This window comes from Canis lupus, chromosome 22 (genome assembly GCF_003254725.2).
Source record: "Canis lupus dingo isolate Sandy chromosome 22, ASM325472v2, whole genome shotgun sequence".
In the NCBI taxonomy this organism is placed as follows: domain Eukaryota; kingdom Metazoa; phylum Chordata; class Mammalia; order Carnivora; family Canidae; genus Canis; species Canis lupus.
The window spans coordinates 6992103-7010260 of record NC_064264.1 but is presented as its reverse complement, the minus strand read 5'-3'; the positions used below and the strand labels follow the sequence as shown (position 1 = coordinate 7010260).

Below are 18158 nucleotides of genomic sequence, written 5' to 3'. Positions count from 1 at the left end.
TTGATGTGGTTTATGTTAATTTATTTTTTGGATGTTTTGAGCCAACACTGTATTCCTATGACAAATCCTAATTAGTCATAACATATAATTTCTTTCACACATTTTTGGATTTGGTTTGCTCATATTTTTGTTGAGGATTTTTGCATTTATGTTCATGAGAGGTATTGATCTGTCATTTTCTTTTTTTCGTAATGTATTTTCTGGTTTTAGTATTAGGGTAATGCTGACTTCATAGAATGAGTTAGAAAGAATTCCCTTTGCTTCTATCCTCTGAAAAATATTATAGAGAATAGGTGTAGCTCTTAAATGTTTGGTAGAATTTACCAGTGAACCCACTGGGCTTCTGTTTTGGAATGTGATGAATTATTGATTCAATTCCTTAAATAAACATAGGCCTATATATTATAGGCCTATATCGGATAATCTGTTTCTTCTTGTGTGAGTTTTGGCAGCTGTATCATTCAAGGAATTAGTCCATTTCATCTAGGGTATCAGATTTGTGGGCATAGAGTTGTTCATAGTATTATTATCCTTTTAATTTCCATGAGATCTATAATGATTATCCTTTCATTTTTGATATCAGAAATTTGTGTCTTGTCCTTTTTTTGTGTGTGTGTGTGTCTTGTCCTTTTTGTCTTAGTTAATCTAGCTAGATGTTCAGTGAATTTACTGATTTCCTTAAAGAAATCAGTAAATTTCTTTTGTTTTCATCTATTTCCTCTACTGATTTCCTGCTTTCAATTTCATTGATTACTGCTCTAATTCTTATTATTTATTTTCTTCTACTTACTTTAGAAATAGTTTACTCTTTTTTTTCTAGTTTCCTAATGTGGAAATTTAGATGATTAGTTTTAGGTCTTTCTTCTTTTCTAATATATGCATTCAGTGTCACAAATTTTCATCTAAGCACTGCTTTTACTGCATTCCACAAATTTAGATAAATTGTGCTTTCATTTTCACTCAGTTCAAAATATTTTAAAATTTCTTTAGATCTTTGACCTATTTATTTAGAAGTATGTAATTTAATCTCTTCCTATTTGGAGATTTTTTCCAGTTATTTTTTGTTATTGATTTCTAGTTTGATTCCACTGTGGTCTGAGAGCAGATATTTTATTATTTCTATTCTTTTTAAAAAGATTTTATTATTTGAGAGAGAGAGTACACACATGTACATGACAGAGAGAGTGCACAGAGGGAAGGGGAGAAGCAGACTCCCTGCTGAGCAGAGAGCTTGACTCAGGCTTGATTGCAGGACCCTGAGATCTTAACCTGAGCTGAAGGCAGACGCTTAACAGACTGAGCCACTCAGATGCCCCAATTTCTATTCTTTTAAATTTGTTAAAGTATGTTTTATGGCTCAGAATATTTTAGTGAATGTTGTGAAAAATATGTGTATTCTACTGTTGTTGGATGAAGTAATGCATAGGTGTGAGTTGTATCTAGTTGATTGATGATGTTGTTGAATTCATCTGGGTCCTTACTGAATTTGTCTGATGAATCTGTCCATTTCTGATAAAGTGATGTTGAAGTCTGTGACTATGATAGTGGAGTTATCTATTTCTCCTTGGCAGTTCTATCAGTTTTTGCCTTACATAGTTTGATGCTCTGTTGTTAGATGCATCCACATTAAGGATTGTTGCATCTTTTTCGAGGCCCCTTTATTACTACACAATGTCCTTCTTTCTCTGATAACTTTCCTAATACTGAAGTCTGCTGAGTTATGAAATTAATATAGCTACTGCTGTTCTTTTACTGTCAGCATGGTATATTTCTCTATCCATTTACTTTACATCTGTATGTGTCTTTATATTTAAAGTGGTTTCATATAGATATATAATTTGTTTTTTGATCCACTCTGATAATCTCTTTGATTTCTGCATTTACATTGACATTCATAGTGATAATTGATATAGTTGGATTCATACCTCCCCTATTTGTTAATATTTTCTGTTTGTTGCTCTTGTTTTTGGTTCCTAATTTTTTGTCTCTCATTCTTTTTCTGCCTTTTGTGGTTTTAATCAAGCATTTTATATGATTTCATTTTCTCTTCTTGGAGAATGTCATACTTCTTTTTAATTTTTTTTTAGTGTTTGCTCTTGAGTTTGTAATATACATTACAACAAATCCAAGTCCACTTTCAAATAACACTATACTATTTCACTTGTAGTATAAATACCTTATAATAACAAAATGATCTTCTTTCCTCCCATACCTTGTGTCATTGCTATCATTCATTTTAAATATAAAAGTATTAATAAATATTTGCATATACATAAATTACATGTATATTTGAATACTTTGTTGCTAATATACTTAATCTAACAGGTAACAGTTTGTTCAAAATACAATTATTCCTTGATGCTTTTCCTTACTTCATGTAGGTTTAAGTTTCTGACATAATATTTTTTTCTCTAGAGAACTTCTTTAACATTTCCTGTAAGGCAGGTCTACTGGCAACAAATACCCTCAATTTGTTTGAGAAAGTCTTTTCTTCTCCTTCACTTCTAGGATAATTTCACAGGGTACAGAATTCTAGGTTGGTGAGTTTTGTTTTGTTTTGTCTCTCAACACTTTAAATATCTCACATCACTTTCTTCTTGCTTGCATGGTTTCTGAGGATAAATCAGATGTAATTCTTATCTGGAGATAAATCTCACAATATTGTGGGGACCTCTCTGCCTGGGTTTCCCTAAAGTTTGTCACACAGAGTTGTCCATACCAAGACTTCAGAAATGTATCAATTGCAGTTAGGTTTTCCTGTCCTGACCTGTTTCCTATGGTGGTTTGTGAGTCTCTGCTCCAGTCTTGTGACTCCCTGTATTTGCTCACCTGTCTCCCTAATTTCATAAACAGTGGTTTTCCCTGTGTCCTTACCTCTCTTAGGGATCCAAATGGAGTTATTGATCTTTCAGCTTGTCAGCTTTTCACTTGTTAGGACTCTGTTCACCAGTGTAGAACCCCCCTTTTTAAAGAAAGATTATTTTTGAGAGAGAGAGAGAGGAAGAAAGGGAAGGGGTAGAGGGAGAGGGAGAGACAGAGAATCCCAAGCAGACTCTGCACTGACTGTGGAGCCCCACCCAGGGCTCAATCCTACAACCTCAAGATCATGACATGAGCTGAGACCAAGAGTCAGATACTTAACCGACTGAGCTACCCAGGCACCCCGGAACTCTTTTTAACTATAAGATTTCTCTCTTTAGTTAAATTCATCTTATGCTTTGTAATCTCTTAAAAGGATTGATTAAATATACAAATAATTATTTATTCATAGTAAAATTGAGGCTTACCTTGGAATCATTTCTTGCAGGGTATTTTATGTAACTAAAAAAATAGGGCAATGAATTTCAACTCTGTCCCTGATGACCTGTGTGATAAGATCTTAAGCGAGTTACTAAGCCTCAGTTTCCCCATCTGTAAATCAAGGATAATAATATATACTTTAAGCCATTTATTATTCTGTAAATGAATTAATGTATACAAATTGCCAAATAGGACACAGCATAGTGGCTTAGTATGTTATTAGTATTGCTATTTCATATCTGCAGTGCTTTGGAAAATAGCATGATTAATCAATTGACTGGAAGAACATGGCCTAACAGATAACATATAGATCATTTATATTAGCCATGACAGTGTCCATGATGGCTGCTTTGACAATGGAAATCACCACTGTTAATATATGGCTTAAAAGTAGATATCAATTTCTTCACATTGGGCAACTAAAATTTGCCCATAGATTGCACATGAAGTAAGTAATATTTTTATATATTAATATAGGCTTTTTTCCTCCCACTTCTTCCTGCACTAGTTACCTTTTCCTGATCATTTAGGAAATAGAACCTAGAAGGCTGGAGTCAAGACAGACACTACTCAGAATTAAGAAGTCATTTATCAGCTTTGAGCTTCACATTATGCTTTTTAAAGTCTGTAATAGAAACAATTGTTGAAATCATAGCTTTCCTTTGCAGAAAAGGGGCATTTTGAGAGAAGAATTTGTTGAGCCCCAATGCACTGAGAGACTTGAAAGATGTATCTTATACTGGGAATCAGGGTAAAAAAGAATGCATGGGTAGAATTGCAAGTGCCAAAGAGGTAAAATTTGGCCTGCATATAGAAAAAAAAGAATTAAATATGGCCAGAAGAGGCCTTGTGATTCAGTAAGGAGATTGACCACATTTCCTAGAGAAAAAAACTGCAGGTATAGCATAAACAAAAGGTAATGCTAAAGATCAAGAAGATGGATTACACTTCTGCAGAGGCCAATGAGAATGGCACTTGCACCAGGGCACTTCCCCCATGACAAAACAATATTAAGTGTGTTCCCCTAATCCTTGCCCCAGGAGTTCAATTTACTGCCAGGAAGAAAATAAGGAGAATTCTGAATTGAATGATAACCTCCCCCCCCCCAAAAAAAAAACTGAGTTCTAAGGCCAAATAGGATGTGACAAAGGCCACTAAGCAGAAGAACTCATATTCTAAGCTAGGTTCAGTTATATGGAGATTTTTAGAATTAATTCATTTTCTAACTTTAGAGTTTGTGACCACGTTGAGATACTATATCCACTTAACTACATGATCAGGCTTGAGGATACCTCAAGTTTTAGTTCTTGGTTAATCTGAAAGCCTCCATCATCTGAAATGATTTTCAAGATTAGAAGGAGCAAGGAAAATAAAAATGTTCTTGTTCAAATCTTTCATTTGTCACAAAATTTAAAATAGGTACATGTATTATTGTCATGGGTATTTCAGAAAACTGCACTGAAATTTACTTTCTCAAATAGAGCATATTATCTTAAGCAGATTAAACCTATTTTCATTATATCTTAAATAACTTTTATGAATATAACTCAAGGTGTTAGCTATCACATACAAATGTTTTGAAAACTGTTATAAACTTATCGAGAGTTTAGAAAAGTAGAATTTTTCTTTTATAAACTATAAAATTATGAAGCATAGTTATAAGAATAGCCTTTTAAGTATGCAAAGTAAATTGAAGTATTTTTATATGATCAGCCTTTAAAACTTTCAGTCTTGTCTTCAGCTGAGCATAGTGGGAACTCTCTATGCAGGTTTAACCATTTTTATTTGTAAGTGTATTTCTGAGTCATGCACCACAGCTGATTGTGTTACAGCAAAGCCATTTGAAGTGTTAGCCATAATGAGCCATGCTAATTCATAATAGGATTGTTAATGTTAGACATAACAAGATTATTAATATCAGGTTTTATATCAGCTATCCTCTTAGGCACGAAGAAAGGTGAGGAGAAAATGGACTTGAGATACCTTTTTGATGTTGCTTTGAAAGCATTAAATCCTAAAAGTAAATATTTACAAACCATTATCTTCAATAATATTTTTTCTGTTCCTAAAATTTGATTCAGTGGAGCCACAAGAAGGAGCACTTTTATCTTCATATGAAGAAGCTAAATTTTGAAATGTTGCCATGGACATAGTATATGATTTTCAGTGAGAAAAAAATACACGATTGTCTATACTAGTTAACACTTTTTTTAAGAGCTGGTATTTGCCTTACATGATGTTATAACTTCAATTTTGTCACAGAATAGTATGAAAGAATTTAAGGACGAAAAGTGTTATGCCTTGCAACACTCTAAAATTGTATTATCTAATAACAAAGAAAAAAGGATTGTTACTTTCTGGATAAAAGAAAACATTTAAATACCTGAAGCATTGAACATACAACAACATTATTATAAATGTCAATACTTATGGACCACTGTGAAGGCAGTGGTGAAAAAGCAAGTTTTAATAAAAAGTTTGAAACAATCATTTAAAATACCTTAACAATTTAAATCTTGTAACTTTATATACTTCTTTTCTTCTACATTTTTCCTTCACATGATAGTGAAGGCAATATGTTTATAAACAGGCATTCATCAGTACAAAATATCTTACATACTCAAATATTTATAGGGTCTTCCACTATTTTTCTATAAGTATTTCTTTTTTTTTTTTTCTATAAGTATTTCTATCGTCTACCTACTGCTATCAGTTGTAGGCTTGGAAGGCACTTTAGCAAACACATTAACAGATTCAAAAAAAGAGAGATAGTCTGTTATTAAGACAGACCTCTGGTAGTGGATGCTGGTTAAGAATCAAAAGAATTTTCTCAACCTTTTGTCCTATCTTTTTTTTTTTTTTTTAAATAGTCTGTGTTCTACATTGCCCTTTGGCCATGTTAATCTTTCATTCCAATGCGTTTCCTTAGTTCAGCTGCAGTTTTTTCTAGTTGGTGAATGTTCCATTGCCATTGTCTTCTATTTGACTGAAGCTTGTTCACCTGACAATGCAAACGCTTAAGAATTGCACTGTATCTCTTATGTTGCACCTATTAAAAGAAGAGTACACATCAACAGGGCTTGAGTAGGTTAAGTAGTAAATAGCCATAAAGGATTTTTAACTACTCTAAAGAAGAAAACACTTGATTAGAAATTACTCATTGTAAATAATAATAGTAATAAAAATAAATGGTAATAAGAACTATTCAACACTTAATACAGGTTAGTAACCATACTGAGAGCTTTTTAGGTATAATTAAATTCTCGTAACACCATATGATGTGGATGGATATTATCTCCATTTTTGTACAAAATAAAACCCCTGAAGATAAAAGAGTTTAAGTAATTAAACCAAGGTTTCACAGCTAACAAGTGATGGTGTTTGAGATCTGAATCCAAGCAAAGCATCTGTGGTGGAGTGCCTCCTAGTTATCAAAGCAGTTACCAGTTAAGAGAAATGGCCTCATTCCCTATAACGTTCATTCACTGAAACATAGACCCATCCATCTCAAAGATCCAGAAGATTATATAGTCATGACAATAGGTAGAGCAGTATATTTATGTTAAGCCAGACGATACTACACTGAAGGCAATGAAGCACGGTAGAAAGAGCAAGGGTTTTGGTGTTAGGTCACAAGAAAGTAAAAGTGACATTAGTGTTGGCTATACAAAAAATACCCAATCATCCTTTTAAAAATAGCTTTATTGAGATATAATTCACATACTATAAAATCCTTCCTTTAAAGTGGACAATTCAATGGGTTCCAGTATATTTACAGAGTTGTCACAATAAATTTTTAGAACATTTTCATTACCTCAGAAATAAGCCTACTACCCATTAGCAGTGACTTTCCATTCCCACACTTCAACTCTTGGCACTAGGCAATTACTGATTTTTCTCTTTATATAGAAATTTGTTTATTCTGGATATTTCTTATAAGTGGAATCATACAATACATTTTGTGACTGGCTTCTTCAACTTAGCATAATCTTTTTTCAGTATAATTTTTATTGCATTCTTAAGGTATCACAAATAAGTCTGAAAAATCATCTGGCATCTTGCTGTTTCTGTTGCTGGACATCTTAGATCTTATTCATCAGCCTGCTGAACTGTTCCTTTTTCAGAAACAAAGGTACCATGCAAAAATTTTCTGATATCCTTGTTTTTAACAGTTATCATTTGCTAAATCAAAGCAGCTGAGTTCGAAACAAGTTCAATGTCATTTCCTTCAAGAATTAACTATTTTGGGGCTTGAGATACAGAACAAGCAACACCTGGCCTCATCCGAACCCTGCGAATATATTTTTCACCTAAGAAATTTCGGATTTCAACACGAGAACCATTCTGAATAACAATGTTGATGGGAAAGTGAGCATACAACGACCTCATCTTGTAATGGAAGCCCAGTGTAATGCCCTTGATCATGTTCTGTACGTGACTACAGATCGTGTAAACGGTAGCCAGTTGTTTTCTATTTCCCCACTATTTGTCAATTCGGAGCCTCTTCTTCTTTACAAGAAGACAGAGTTCTACATTGATGTGATTGAAGTCCCTTTGCAGGGTTCCTCTGGGGCCCTTCATGATCACAGTGTGTCCCTTCAGGGTTATGTCAACATTTTCTGGAATGTCAACAGTCTGATTGCTGAGAATGGTTTTCATTCTCGCAATAGATGTGGCAAAGAAAGCATAACCTTTATGAGGGCCTTCCATGTTGTAACAAGTATTCGAATCTCATTCCTTTTTCTTGCCAAATAATATTCCACTCTAGGGTCTATACCTAAGGAGGGATCATATGGTAACTCTATGTTCAACCATTCGAGGAATTGTCAGACTGTTTTCCATAGTGACTGCACCATTTTTACAGTCCCATGATTGCTGTGTAAGGGTTCAAATCTCTTCACATCTCTCTGCTTTTCCCTCAGCAAAGGTTATTACCTTTCTGTTTCTAAGTTCCTCCCTTAGCTCACAGCTTCTTTGCCTTTATTATGCCATGGGTTCTTTATTATGCCATGGGTAGTATGGTGAAGGCTGTGGACACTTTAGAATAATGTTTTTAATGCATAAAATAAAACATACACAATTACAAAGTAAATCAATTATATTGAAACACAATTATGCAGCAGTAGCAGTAGCAGCAGCAGCAGCAGCAAAAGCAGGGGAAAAGGGACCAAGACACTCTAAGTATTTCAAAGTATTCCTACAAAAACAAAGTGAAAACTTGTCAACTAAAAATTCACATAAATTCCCATAGATCTTATGTCTTCTTAAGTCTCCAGTTTTTGTTAATTCTGTAAATTCAGGTAATTCACTGAAACTGGTGAACTAGGCCTGCTGATACGTTGGCAAAATAGTGACTTGAAATGGATTAGAAATAAATTAGTATAAGCTAATACTAGATATGAAACTATATTCAAAAGATGTTTAAAATATTGAATATATTTCCATATAAAATGTATATCCACTATATACATTTATATAATATATATATTCATTGGTATATCCAATAGAATATATTCATAGGGAGAGTATAGTCTCAAAATATGTCCATACTCCTATTCGTAGAATATATACATAGAAATAAAATAAATAACTAAAACAGATTTTTGGTTAATCAGTAAATTTGGTCAGTTGCATAGTAGTATGTTTCTAAAATTATTCTTCAGTAGTTAGACTATGAAATTAATGCACAGTGGATCAGAGTGGAGATGTTCAAAGTCCGGTTAGGGAGGCTCCAGATCATCAGTCATAGCTAGATGTCACAGAAGAGAGTAATACATCTCAAGAAAAAATATATCATTAAAAGAGGTTTTGTGAAGAATGCAGTCCATACATAGGAAGGTGAAGGAGTCATGTGCTGGCAGGGACTATTTACCTGACATGTATAACTCTGATATAGAGATTGGCTCCTTGAGCACCCAGGGCCAGAGACCAAGAACATTCAAACTCAGATGACCGGCTTGATTTCCATGCTCACTAATTAAACTTGTGATTATTTGGCTTCCAATGTAGTTTCCTTACAGGCAGAAGAAGCCCTAATGACTGACATGGTTATGTGGCTTCCCTGAAAGTTTTATTATAAATTAATAAGCTGGTATTTGAATTTTATACATCAGTTTCTTGTAAATTCTACTGGCATTTCTCCATGTCTACCTAACTCTGGGATACTAACAAGATTAAGTTTCTAAGTTCACAAGGCTAAGTGCAGTTTTGGCCAAGAAGTGACTTTATTTTTTTCACATGCCAATATTTCATTTACCTTATTTTATTTTAATTCCAGTTAGTTAACATATAGTGTTATGTTAGTTTCATGCGTACAATATACTGATTCAACAATTCTATACATCACTAGTGCTCATCACCACAGGTGCATTCCTTAATCCCCATCACCTATTTCACCCATCTCCCCATGTACCTCCCCCGTGGTAACTAACTGAAATTTAAATAAAAACTTGAAACAAAACAAACCCAAACACACACAAAAAACAAATAAAGCAGACACACACACACACAACAAATGAGTAAAGGAAAAAGAGAGAGAGAGAGAGACAAGAAGTGACTTTTATAAAAGCAAAGGTTGCAATATGAGCCTTCTTGAAAGCCAGCCATTTGTTCAGCTTCTACTGGTAACATTCAGACATTATGTGTCTTAATATTCAAACCTGAATATCTATAGGCACGAAAGATGTAAATGGTTCTTTAGAGAACAAAGCTTTTTGCCTCTAGGAAGTGGATGGGCTACTACTCTCTTCATTAGTTCCTGTTGCTGGCTAACCAATAATAAGAGTAATAGTGAAGGAGTGGTACCCACAAAACACAGTGGCAAAAAGAAAGCAAGGCCCTATGTAAGCCAAATCTGACCTCATTCCCTACTTTTTTTCTTTGTTCCCTCCCTCCATTCTAACTACACTGTTCCATTCTCTGAGCCCAGTTATGTTCTCCTCTTAAGTTCTTTGCACTTGCTTTTTCTTTTTCTGGAAAGCTCTTCCTCAGATCTGCATGCCTTGCTCCCTCATTTCTTTTAGGATTTTGCTGAAAAAGAGCTCAGTAAAGCTTTTGATGGCTGCAAGATCTAATATTTCACCTTCTCTCTCCCTGCAATACATATATTACATTATTCCCTTCTCTGCTCCATTTTTTTGTCCTTAATCCTATCCTTAGCTAACATGCTGTATGTTTTACATACCTTATGTCTGTCTCTCTAACTAGAATGCAAGTTCAGGAAGACATATATTATTAGAAGGAGTTTTGTGAAAAATGTAGCACACAGATAGGAAAGTGAAGGAGCTATATGCTATTTTATTCACCACTCCATTGTCAGAACCTAAAAGAGTAACTAGCACATAGTAGGAGCTCAATAAATGCATTGAATAAGTTACTGAATAAATACATGAATAAAATGACAGCTTTTGGAAATCAAATGACTGCTACTGAATGTAGTTTCCTTACAGGCAGAAGAAGCCCCGTTATATAAAATGTATTGCTAAATTCTGTATTGTTCAGAATGTAACAAAGACTTAGAAAATTTCATTGTTTTGCCATGGAGAATATGCTGCACTTAAAAGACTTGGAGCTCACTGGTTTGAACATGTTGTGTAACTTCTCTTTGCTTTAGTTGTTTAATCTAAAAAGAATGGATAAATATATTTACAGAAATATAAATACATAGATTTTTAAGGCTGGTTAAAAGACTTTGACAAATATATACAGCCATGTTCTGTGTGTCAGTAGTTTATTCTTTTTATCACTGAATAGTATTCAATTATATGGATATTCAATTTGTTTATCCATTCCACTTTTGAGGGACATTTGTAGTGTTTCTCTTTGGGGGCTATTATGAATAAAGCTTCTATGAATATTCATATGCAAGTTTTGTCTTAAAGACATACATTTTCTTTTTTCTTAAGTAAACACCTAGGGATGGAATTGCTGAGACATAGAATAGGTATATGCTAACTTTCTAATAAACTGACGGATCATTTTCTAAAGCAGTTATACCATTTTATAATCTCACCAAAAGAGCAAAGGATTTCCAGTTGCTCCACACCCTTGATAACATTTGGTATTATTCATTGTAGTTTTAACCTTTCTATTGTATGAAATGATATCCTATTGTGATTTTAATTTTCGTTTCCTTGGTGGTTAAAGATGCTGAGCATCTTTTCATGTACTTACTGGCCATCCTATGTCTTCTGTAAAGTTTCTATTTACATCTTTTACCCATTTTTAAAATGTATTACAAGAGTTCTTTATATAGGCCCTTGATATAAGTCTTGTCTCAGCTCTATTGTATTGCAAATATTTTTACTTCTATGATTTTGTCTTTTCATTTTGTTTTGTTTTGTTTTTTTAGGCAGGTAGGTGGGGGGCATAAGTAGAATCCTAAGCAGGCTCCGCATTGGACATGGGGCTCACAACTCTAAGATCATGCATGACCTGAGCCAAAATCAAGAATTGGATGCCTGATTGAGCAACCCAGGCACCTCTGTCTTTTCATTTTTTGATAGTGTTTTTTAGAATGAGGTTTCAAAGTTAAGATTCAATGTATTATTTTTTTCCATTGAATTCTAAGAAATCTTTGCTTAACCCAAATCTTAATGAAGATATTCTCCTATTTTTTTTTAAGAAGCTTTACAGTTTTAGCTTTTATGTTTAGATTTCTATTTCAAATGCAGTGTTACATGTTGTGAAGTAGGCATAGGGGTTCATCATTTCCAGACAGATATCCAGTTGTTCCAGCATCATTTATGGTAAGGCTTTTGTTTCTTCATAGAATTATCTTAACATCTTTGTCAAATTGATCAAGTGTGATTGATTTTTGAACTGTATTTGGTTCCATTGGGCCATTTATTTATTCCTTCTTAATAATTGTAGATTCATAATAAATTTTAATATCTGAGCAAATATTATAACTTTATTCTTCTTTTTCAAGTTTGTTTTGGCTAACTAAATCCTTTGCATATGCATATAAATTTTAGAAAAGCTTGCCAATTTCTACAAAAAATACCTACTGAGATTTTTTTATAAAATAGTATGTAACCTATAGATCATTTTTTGGAAAAGTTGATTGAGTTTTATAGATAAGTTACTGAGTTTTATAGATCATGAACATAATGTATCATTCCATCTGTTTAGTGGTCTTTTATTTCTTATTAATATTATTATTGTAGACGTTTTATAGATTTTTTCATAAAATTTTTTAGCAAATATTTTGGTTTTTTTAGCATCAATGAAGAGTTTTCTTATTTATTTATTGACTTATTTGTTTGTTTTATTGGAGTTCAATTTGCCAACATATAGCATATCACCCAGTGCTCATTCCGTCAAGGTCCCCCCTCAGTGCTTGTCACCCAGTCACCCCCAACCCCCCACCCACCTCCCTTTCCACTACCCCTTGTTCATTTCCCAGAGTTAGGAGTCTCTCATATCTTTTACTCATCTCACCTTCCAGTTGTTTGTTGCTACTACATGAAATCTATATAGAAATACAAATGATTTTTTATCTTAACCTCTTATCCTGTGACCTTACTAATTTGACTTATTAGTCTTTTTGTAGATTCCTTAGGATTTTCTACATAAGCAATCATGCTGTCTGTAAACATAATTTTATGTCTTTCAATCATTATACCCTATTTTCTCTGGTCTTATAGCAATAATTAGGACCTCTAATATAATGTTACATAGAAGAGGTAGGGTAATATACCTTTGCCTTGTTTCCAATCTTCAGGGGAAAACCATTCAACGTTTTACAGTAAATATGTTGATAGCTGTAAGTTGTGTTATAGATGCCCTTAATCAGGTTGAGAAAATTTCCTTCTATTCTTAATTTGCTGAGAGTTGTTATTATGAATGGATGTTGAATTTTGTCTAAATGCTATTCCTGCAACTATTAAATAGTTGATTATTTCTTTTTAACTCGTTTGATTTTGTAAATGTACTGAATTACATTATTTACTTTTGAACGGTAAAAATCAAAACTTTCTCTCTATACACACACACACACACACACACATATTTGAACTCAATTTGAAAATATTTCATGAGGGACTTTTGCATCTATGCTCATAAAGGACATTGGTCTCTAATTTCTTTTCTGGTAATGTCACTTTTGTTTGTTTTTTTTATATCAGGGTTATTCTGGCCTCCTCAAATGAGTTGGGAAGAGTTCCCTCTTCCATTGTCTGAGTTTGTATAGACTGAGTGTTAATTCTTCTTTGAATATTTGATAGAATTCACCAGTAATGACATGTCAGTCTGAAGTTTTTCTTATGGGGAAGGTTTTACTGATAAATTCAATTTCTTATTTCTTTTTTTAAAGATTTTATTTATTTATTCATAAGAGAGACACAGAGAGAGGCAGAGACACAGGCAGAGGGGAGAAGCAGGCTTTCTGCGGGGAGCCTGATGTCCCAGGACTCCAGGATCACGCCCTGAGCCAAAGGCAGATGCTCAACCACTGAGCCACCCAGGTGCCCTAATAAATTCAATTTCATTGATTCTTACTTCAACTATTTACAAAGCTTAATTTGAAATGGATCATAGGCCTAAACATATAATTTCTTCTGTTGGTTATATATGTGTTTTTCTAAAAATTTGTCCATTTCATTTAAGTTGTCAAATTTATTGACATATAATTGTTCATAATAGGTTTTTATCACCTTTATTAGTCTACAGGACCTGAAGTAGTGTCTCTACTGTTTTCTTTCTTTTCTTGATCCATATTGCTATGGTTTATCAATTGTATTAGTCATTTCAGTTTTAGTTTTTTTAACTTTCTCTCCTGTTGTTTTCTGTTTTCTAATGATTTCTGCTATTTATTATTTCATTTTTTCCAGTTGATTTTGGCTGAATTTATTTTTATATTCCTAGTGTCTTACAGTAGAAACCTAAATAATTACTTTTAAAGCTTATTTTCTTTTCTAATATAGGCATTTAAATATGTAAAGTTTCCTCTAAACACTGCTTTAATTACAACTCACAATTTTTCAAATGTGTTTTCATTATCATTGAATTTCAAATATTTTCCAACTCTTGTGATTTCTTGACTCATGGGTTATTTAGAATTATAATGCTCAATTTTGAAATATTTAGTATTTTGTAGCCATTTTATGGCTATTGATTTCTAATTGAATTCTTCTGTTTTTAAGAGTATCAAATTCTTTGAAAGGGGGAGGAGCAAGATGGCGGAAGAGTAGGGTCTCCAAATCACCTGTCTCCACCAAATTACCTAGAAAACCTTCCAATCATCCTGAAAATCTATGAATTCGGCCTGAGATTTAAAGAGAGACCAGCTGGAATGCAACAGTGAGAAGAGTTCGCGCTTCTATCAAGGTAGGAAGACGGGGAAAAAGAAGTAAAGAAACAAAGGCCTCCAAGGGGGAGGGGCCCCGCGAGGAGCCGGGCTGAGGCCGGGGCAAGTGTCCCCAGGACAGGAGAGCCCCGTCCCGGAGGAGCAGGAGCTGCACCGACCTTCCCGGGCGGAAAGGGGCTCCCGGGGAGGTGGAGCAGGACCCAGGAGGAAGGGGATGCCCTCGGGCTCCCTGGGACAGTAACAGCAACTGCGCGCCCAGGAGAGTGCGCCGAGCTCCCTAAGGGCTGCAGCGCACACAGCGGGACCCGGAGCAGCTCGGAGGAGCTCGGGCGGCGGCTCCGCAGAGGGGGCTGCGGGACGGGAGCAGCTCGGAGGGGCTCGGGCAGAGGAAGAGGCTCCGTGCAGAGGGGCCTGCGCGGTTCCAGGAGCAGCTCAGGGGGCTCGGGCGGCAGCTCCGCGGAGGGGGCTGCGCGGCCCAGGAGCGCGAATCCAACAGCGCAGGACCCGGAGCACAGGGCGCCGGGACACAGCCCAGGATCCCGCCTCCCCCGGGACAGGCAGAGGCCGGGAGGGCCCAGGACAGCGAGGACGCTCCTGCCCCAGCTGAGCAGATCAGCGGACCGGCCCGGAGCCTCCAGGCCCTGCAGACGGAGTTCCTGCCGGAGCTGAATCCAGGTTTCCAGAGCTGCCCCGCCACTGGGGCTGTTCCTCCTGCGGCCTCACGGGGTAAACAACCCCCACTGAGCCCTGCACCAGGCAGGGGCACAGCAGCTCCCCCAAGTGCTAACACCTGAAAATCAGCACAACAGGCCCCTCCCCCAGAAGACCAGCTAGACGGACAACCTCCAGGAGAAGCCAAGGGACTTAAAGTACACAGAATCAGAAGATACTCCCCGGTGGTTCTTTTTTTGTTTTGTTTTGTTTTGTTCTGTTTTGTTTTGCTTTTTGATTTGTTTCCTTCCCCCACCTTTTTTTTTTCTCCTTTCTTTTTCTTTCTCTTTTTCTTCTCTTTTTTTTTCGTTTTTTTTTCTTCCCTTTTTTTTCTCTTTCTCTTTTCTTTCCTTCTTTCTTTCCTCTCTTTTTCTCTTATTCCCAATACAACTTGCTTTTGGCCACTCTGCGCTGAGCAAAATGACTAGAAGGAAAACCTCACCTCAAAAGAAAGAATCAGAAACAGTCCTCTCTCCCACAGAGTTACAAAATCTGGATTACAATTCAATGCCAGAAAGCCAATTCAGAAGCACTATTATACAGCTACTGGTGGCTCTAGAAAAAAGTATAAAGGACTCAAGAGACTTCATGACTGCAGAATTTAGAGCTAATCAGGCAGAAATTAAAAATCAATTGAATGAGATGCAATCCAAACTAGAAGTCCTAACGACGAGGGTTAACGAGGTGGAAGAACGAGTGAGTGACATAGAAGACAAGTTGCTAGCAAAGAGGGAAACTGAGGAAAAAAGAGACAAACAAAAGACCATGAGGATAGATTAAGGGAAATAAACGACAGCCTGAGAAAGAAAAACCTACATTTAATTGGGGTTCCCGAGGGCGCCGAAAGGGACAGAGGGCCAGAATATGTATTTGAACAAATTCTAGCTGAAAACTTTCCTAACCTGGGAAGGGAAACAGGCATTCAGATCCAGGAAATAGAGAGATCCCCCCCCTAAAATCAATAAAAACCGTTCAACACCTCGACATTTAATAGTGAAGCTTGCAAATTCCAAAGATAAAGAGAAGATCCTTAAAGCAGCAAGAGACAAGAAATCCCTGACTTTTATGGGGAGGAGTATTAGGGTAACAGCAGACCTCTCCACAGAGACCTGGCAGGCCAGAAAGGGCTGGCAGGATATATTCAGGGTCCTAAATGAAAAGAACATGCAACCAAGAATACTTTATCCAGCAAGGCTCTCATTCAAAATGGAAGGAGAGATAAAGAGCTTCCAAGACAGGCAGCAACTAAAAGAATATGTGACCTCCAAACCAGCTCTGCAAGAAATTTTAAGGGGGACTCTTAAAATTCCCCTTTAAGAAGAAGTTCAGTGGAACAGTCCACAAAAACAAGGACTGAATACATATCATGATGACACTAAACTCATATCTCTCAATAGTAACTCTGAATGTGAACGGGCTTAATGACCCCATCAAAAGGCGCAGGGTTTCAGACTGGATAAAAAAGCAGGACCCATCTATTTGCTGTCTACAAGAGACTCATTTTAGACAGAAGGACACCTACAGCCTGAAAATAAAAGGTTGGAGAACCATTTACCATTCGAAAGGTCCTCAAAAGGAAGCAGGGGTAGCCATCCTTATATCAGATAAACTAAAATTTACCCCAAAGACTGTAGTGAGAGATGAAGAGGGACACTATATCATACTTAAAGGATCTATTCAACAAGAGGACTTAACAATCCTCAATATATATGCCCCGAATGTGGGAGCTGCCAAATATATCAATCAATTATTAACCAAAGTGAAGAAATACTTAGATAATAATACACTTATACTTGGTGACTTCAATCTAGCTCTTTCTATACTCGATAGGTCTTCTAAGCACAACATCTCCAAAGAAACGAGAGCTTTAAATGATACACTGGACCAGATGGATTTCACAGATATCTACATAACTTTACATCCAAACTCAACTGAATACACATTCTTCTCAAGCGCACATGGAACTTTCTCCAGAATAGACCACATATTGGGTCAAAAATCGGGTCTGAACCGATACCAAAAGATTGGGATTGTCCCCTGCATATTCTCAGACCATAATGCCTTGAAATTAGAACTAAATCACAACAAGAAGTTTGGAAGGACCTCAAACACGTGGAGGTTAAGGACCATCCTGCTAAAAGATAAAAGGGTCAACCAGGAAATTAAGGAAGAATTAAAAAGATTCATGGAAACTAATGAGAATGAAGATACAACCGTTCAAAATCTTTGGGATGCAGCAAAAGCAGTCCTAAGGGGGAAATACATCGCAATACAAGCATCCATTCAAAAACTGGAAAGAACTCAAATACAAAAGCTAACCTTACACATAAAGGAGCTAGAGAAAAAACAGCAAATAGATCCTACACCCAAGAGAAGAAGGGAGTTAATAAAGATTCGAGCAGAACTCAACGAAATCGAGACCAGAAGAACTGTGGAACAGATCAACAGAACCAGGAGTTGGTTCTTTGAAATAATTAACAAGATAGATAAACCATTAGCCAGCCTTACTAAAAAGAAGAGAGAGAAGACTCAAATTAATAAAATCATGAATGAGAAAGGAGAGATCACTACCAACACCAAGGAAATACAAACGATTTTAAAAACATATTATGAACAGCTATACGCCAATAAATTAGGCAATCTAGAAGAAATGGACGCATTCCTGGAAAGCCACAAACTACCAAAACTGGAACAGGAAGAAATAGAAAACCTGAACAGGCCAATAACCAGGGAGGAAATTGAAGCAGTCATCAAAAACCTCCCAAGACACAAGAGTCCAGGGCCAGATGGCTTCCCAGGGGAATTTTATCAAACGTTTAAAGAAGAAACCATACCTATT

General features: G+C 35.8%; 1 protein-coding gene and 1 pseudogene across 16 annotated transcripts in view; both read right to left on the bottom strand.

Annotated features, from left to right (window-relative positions):
- Nucleotides 1–5887: 5887 nt before the first annotated feature.
- Nucleotides 5888–18158, bottom strand: part of CCDC122 (coiled-coil domain containing 122) — a 43768-nt gene continuing 31497 nt past the window's right edge. For 12 of the 16 annotated variants that reach the window (XM_035704465.2, XM_049099348.1, XM_049099349.1 and 9 more), the window contains one exon: nucleotides 5888–6349. In XM_035704465.2, coding sequence (XP_035560358.1) covers nucleotides 6200–6349 — 150 coding nt within the window. In that variant the 3' untranslated portion in view covers nucleotides 5888–6199. The other 4 variants (XM_025478206.3, XM_025478205.3, XM_035704467.2 and 1 more) reach the window with 4 other exon arrangements.
- Nucleotides 7390–8010, bottom strand: LOC112678848 (60S ribosomal protein L9-like; annotated as a pseudogene).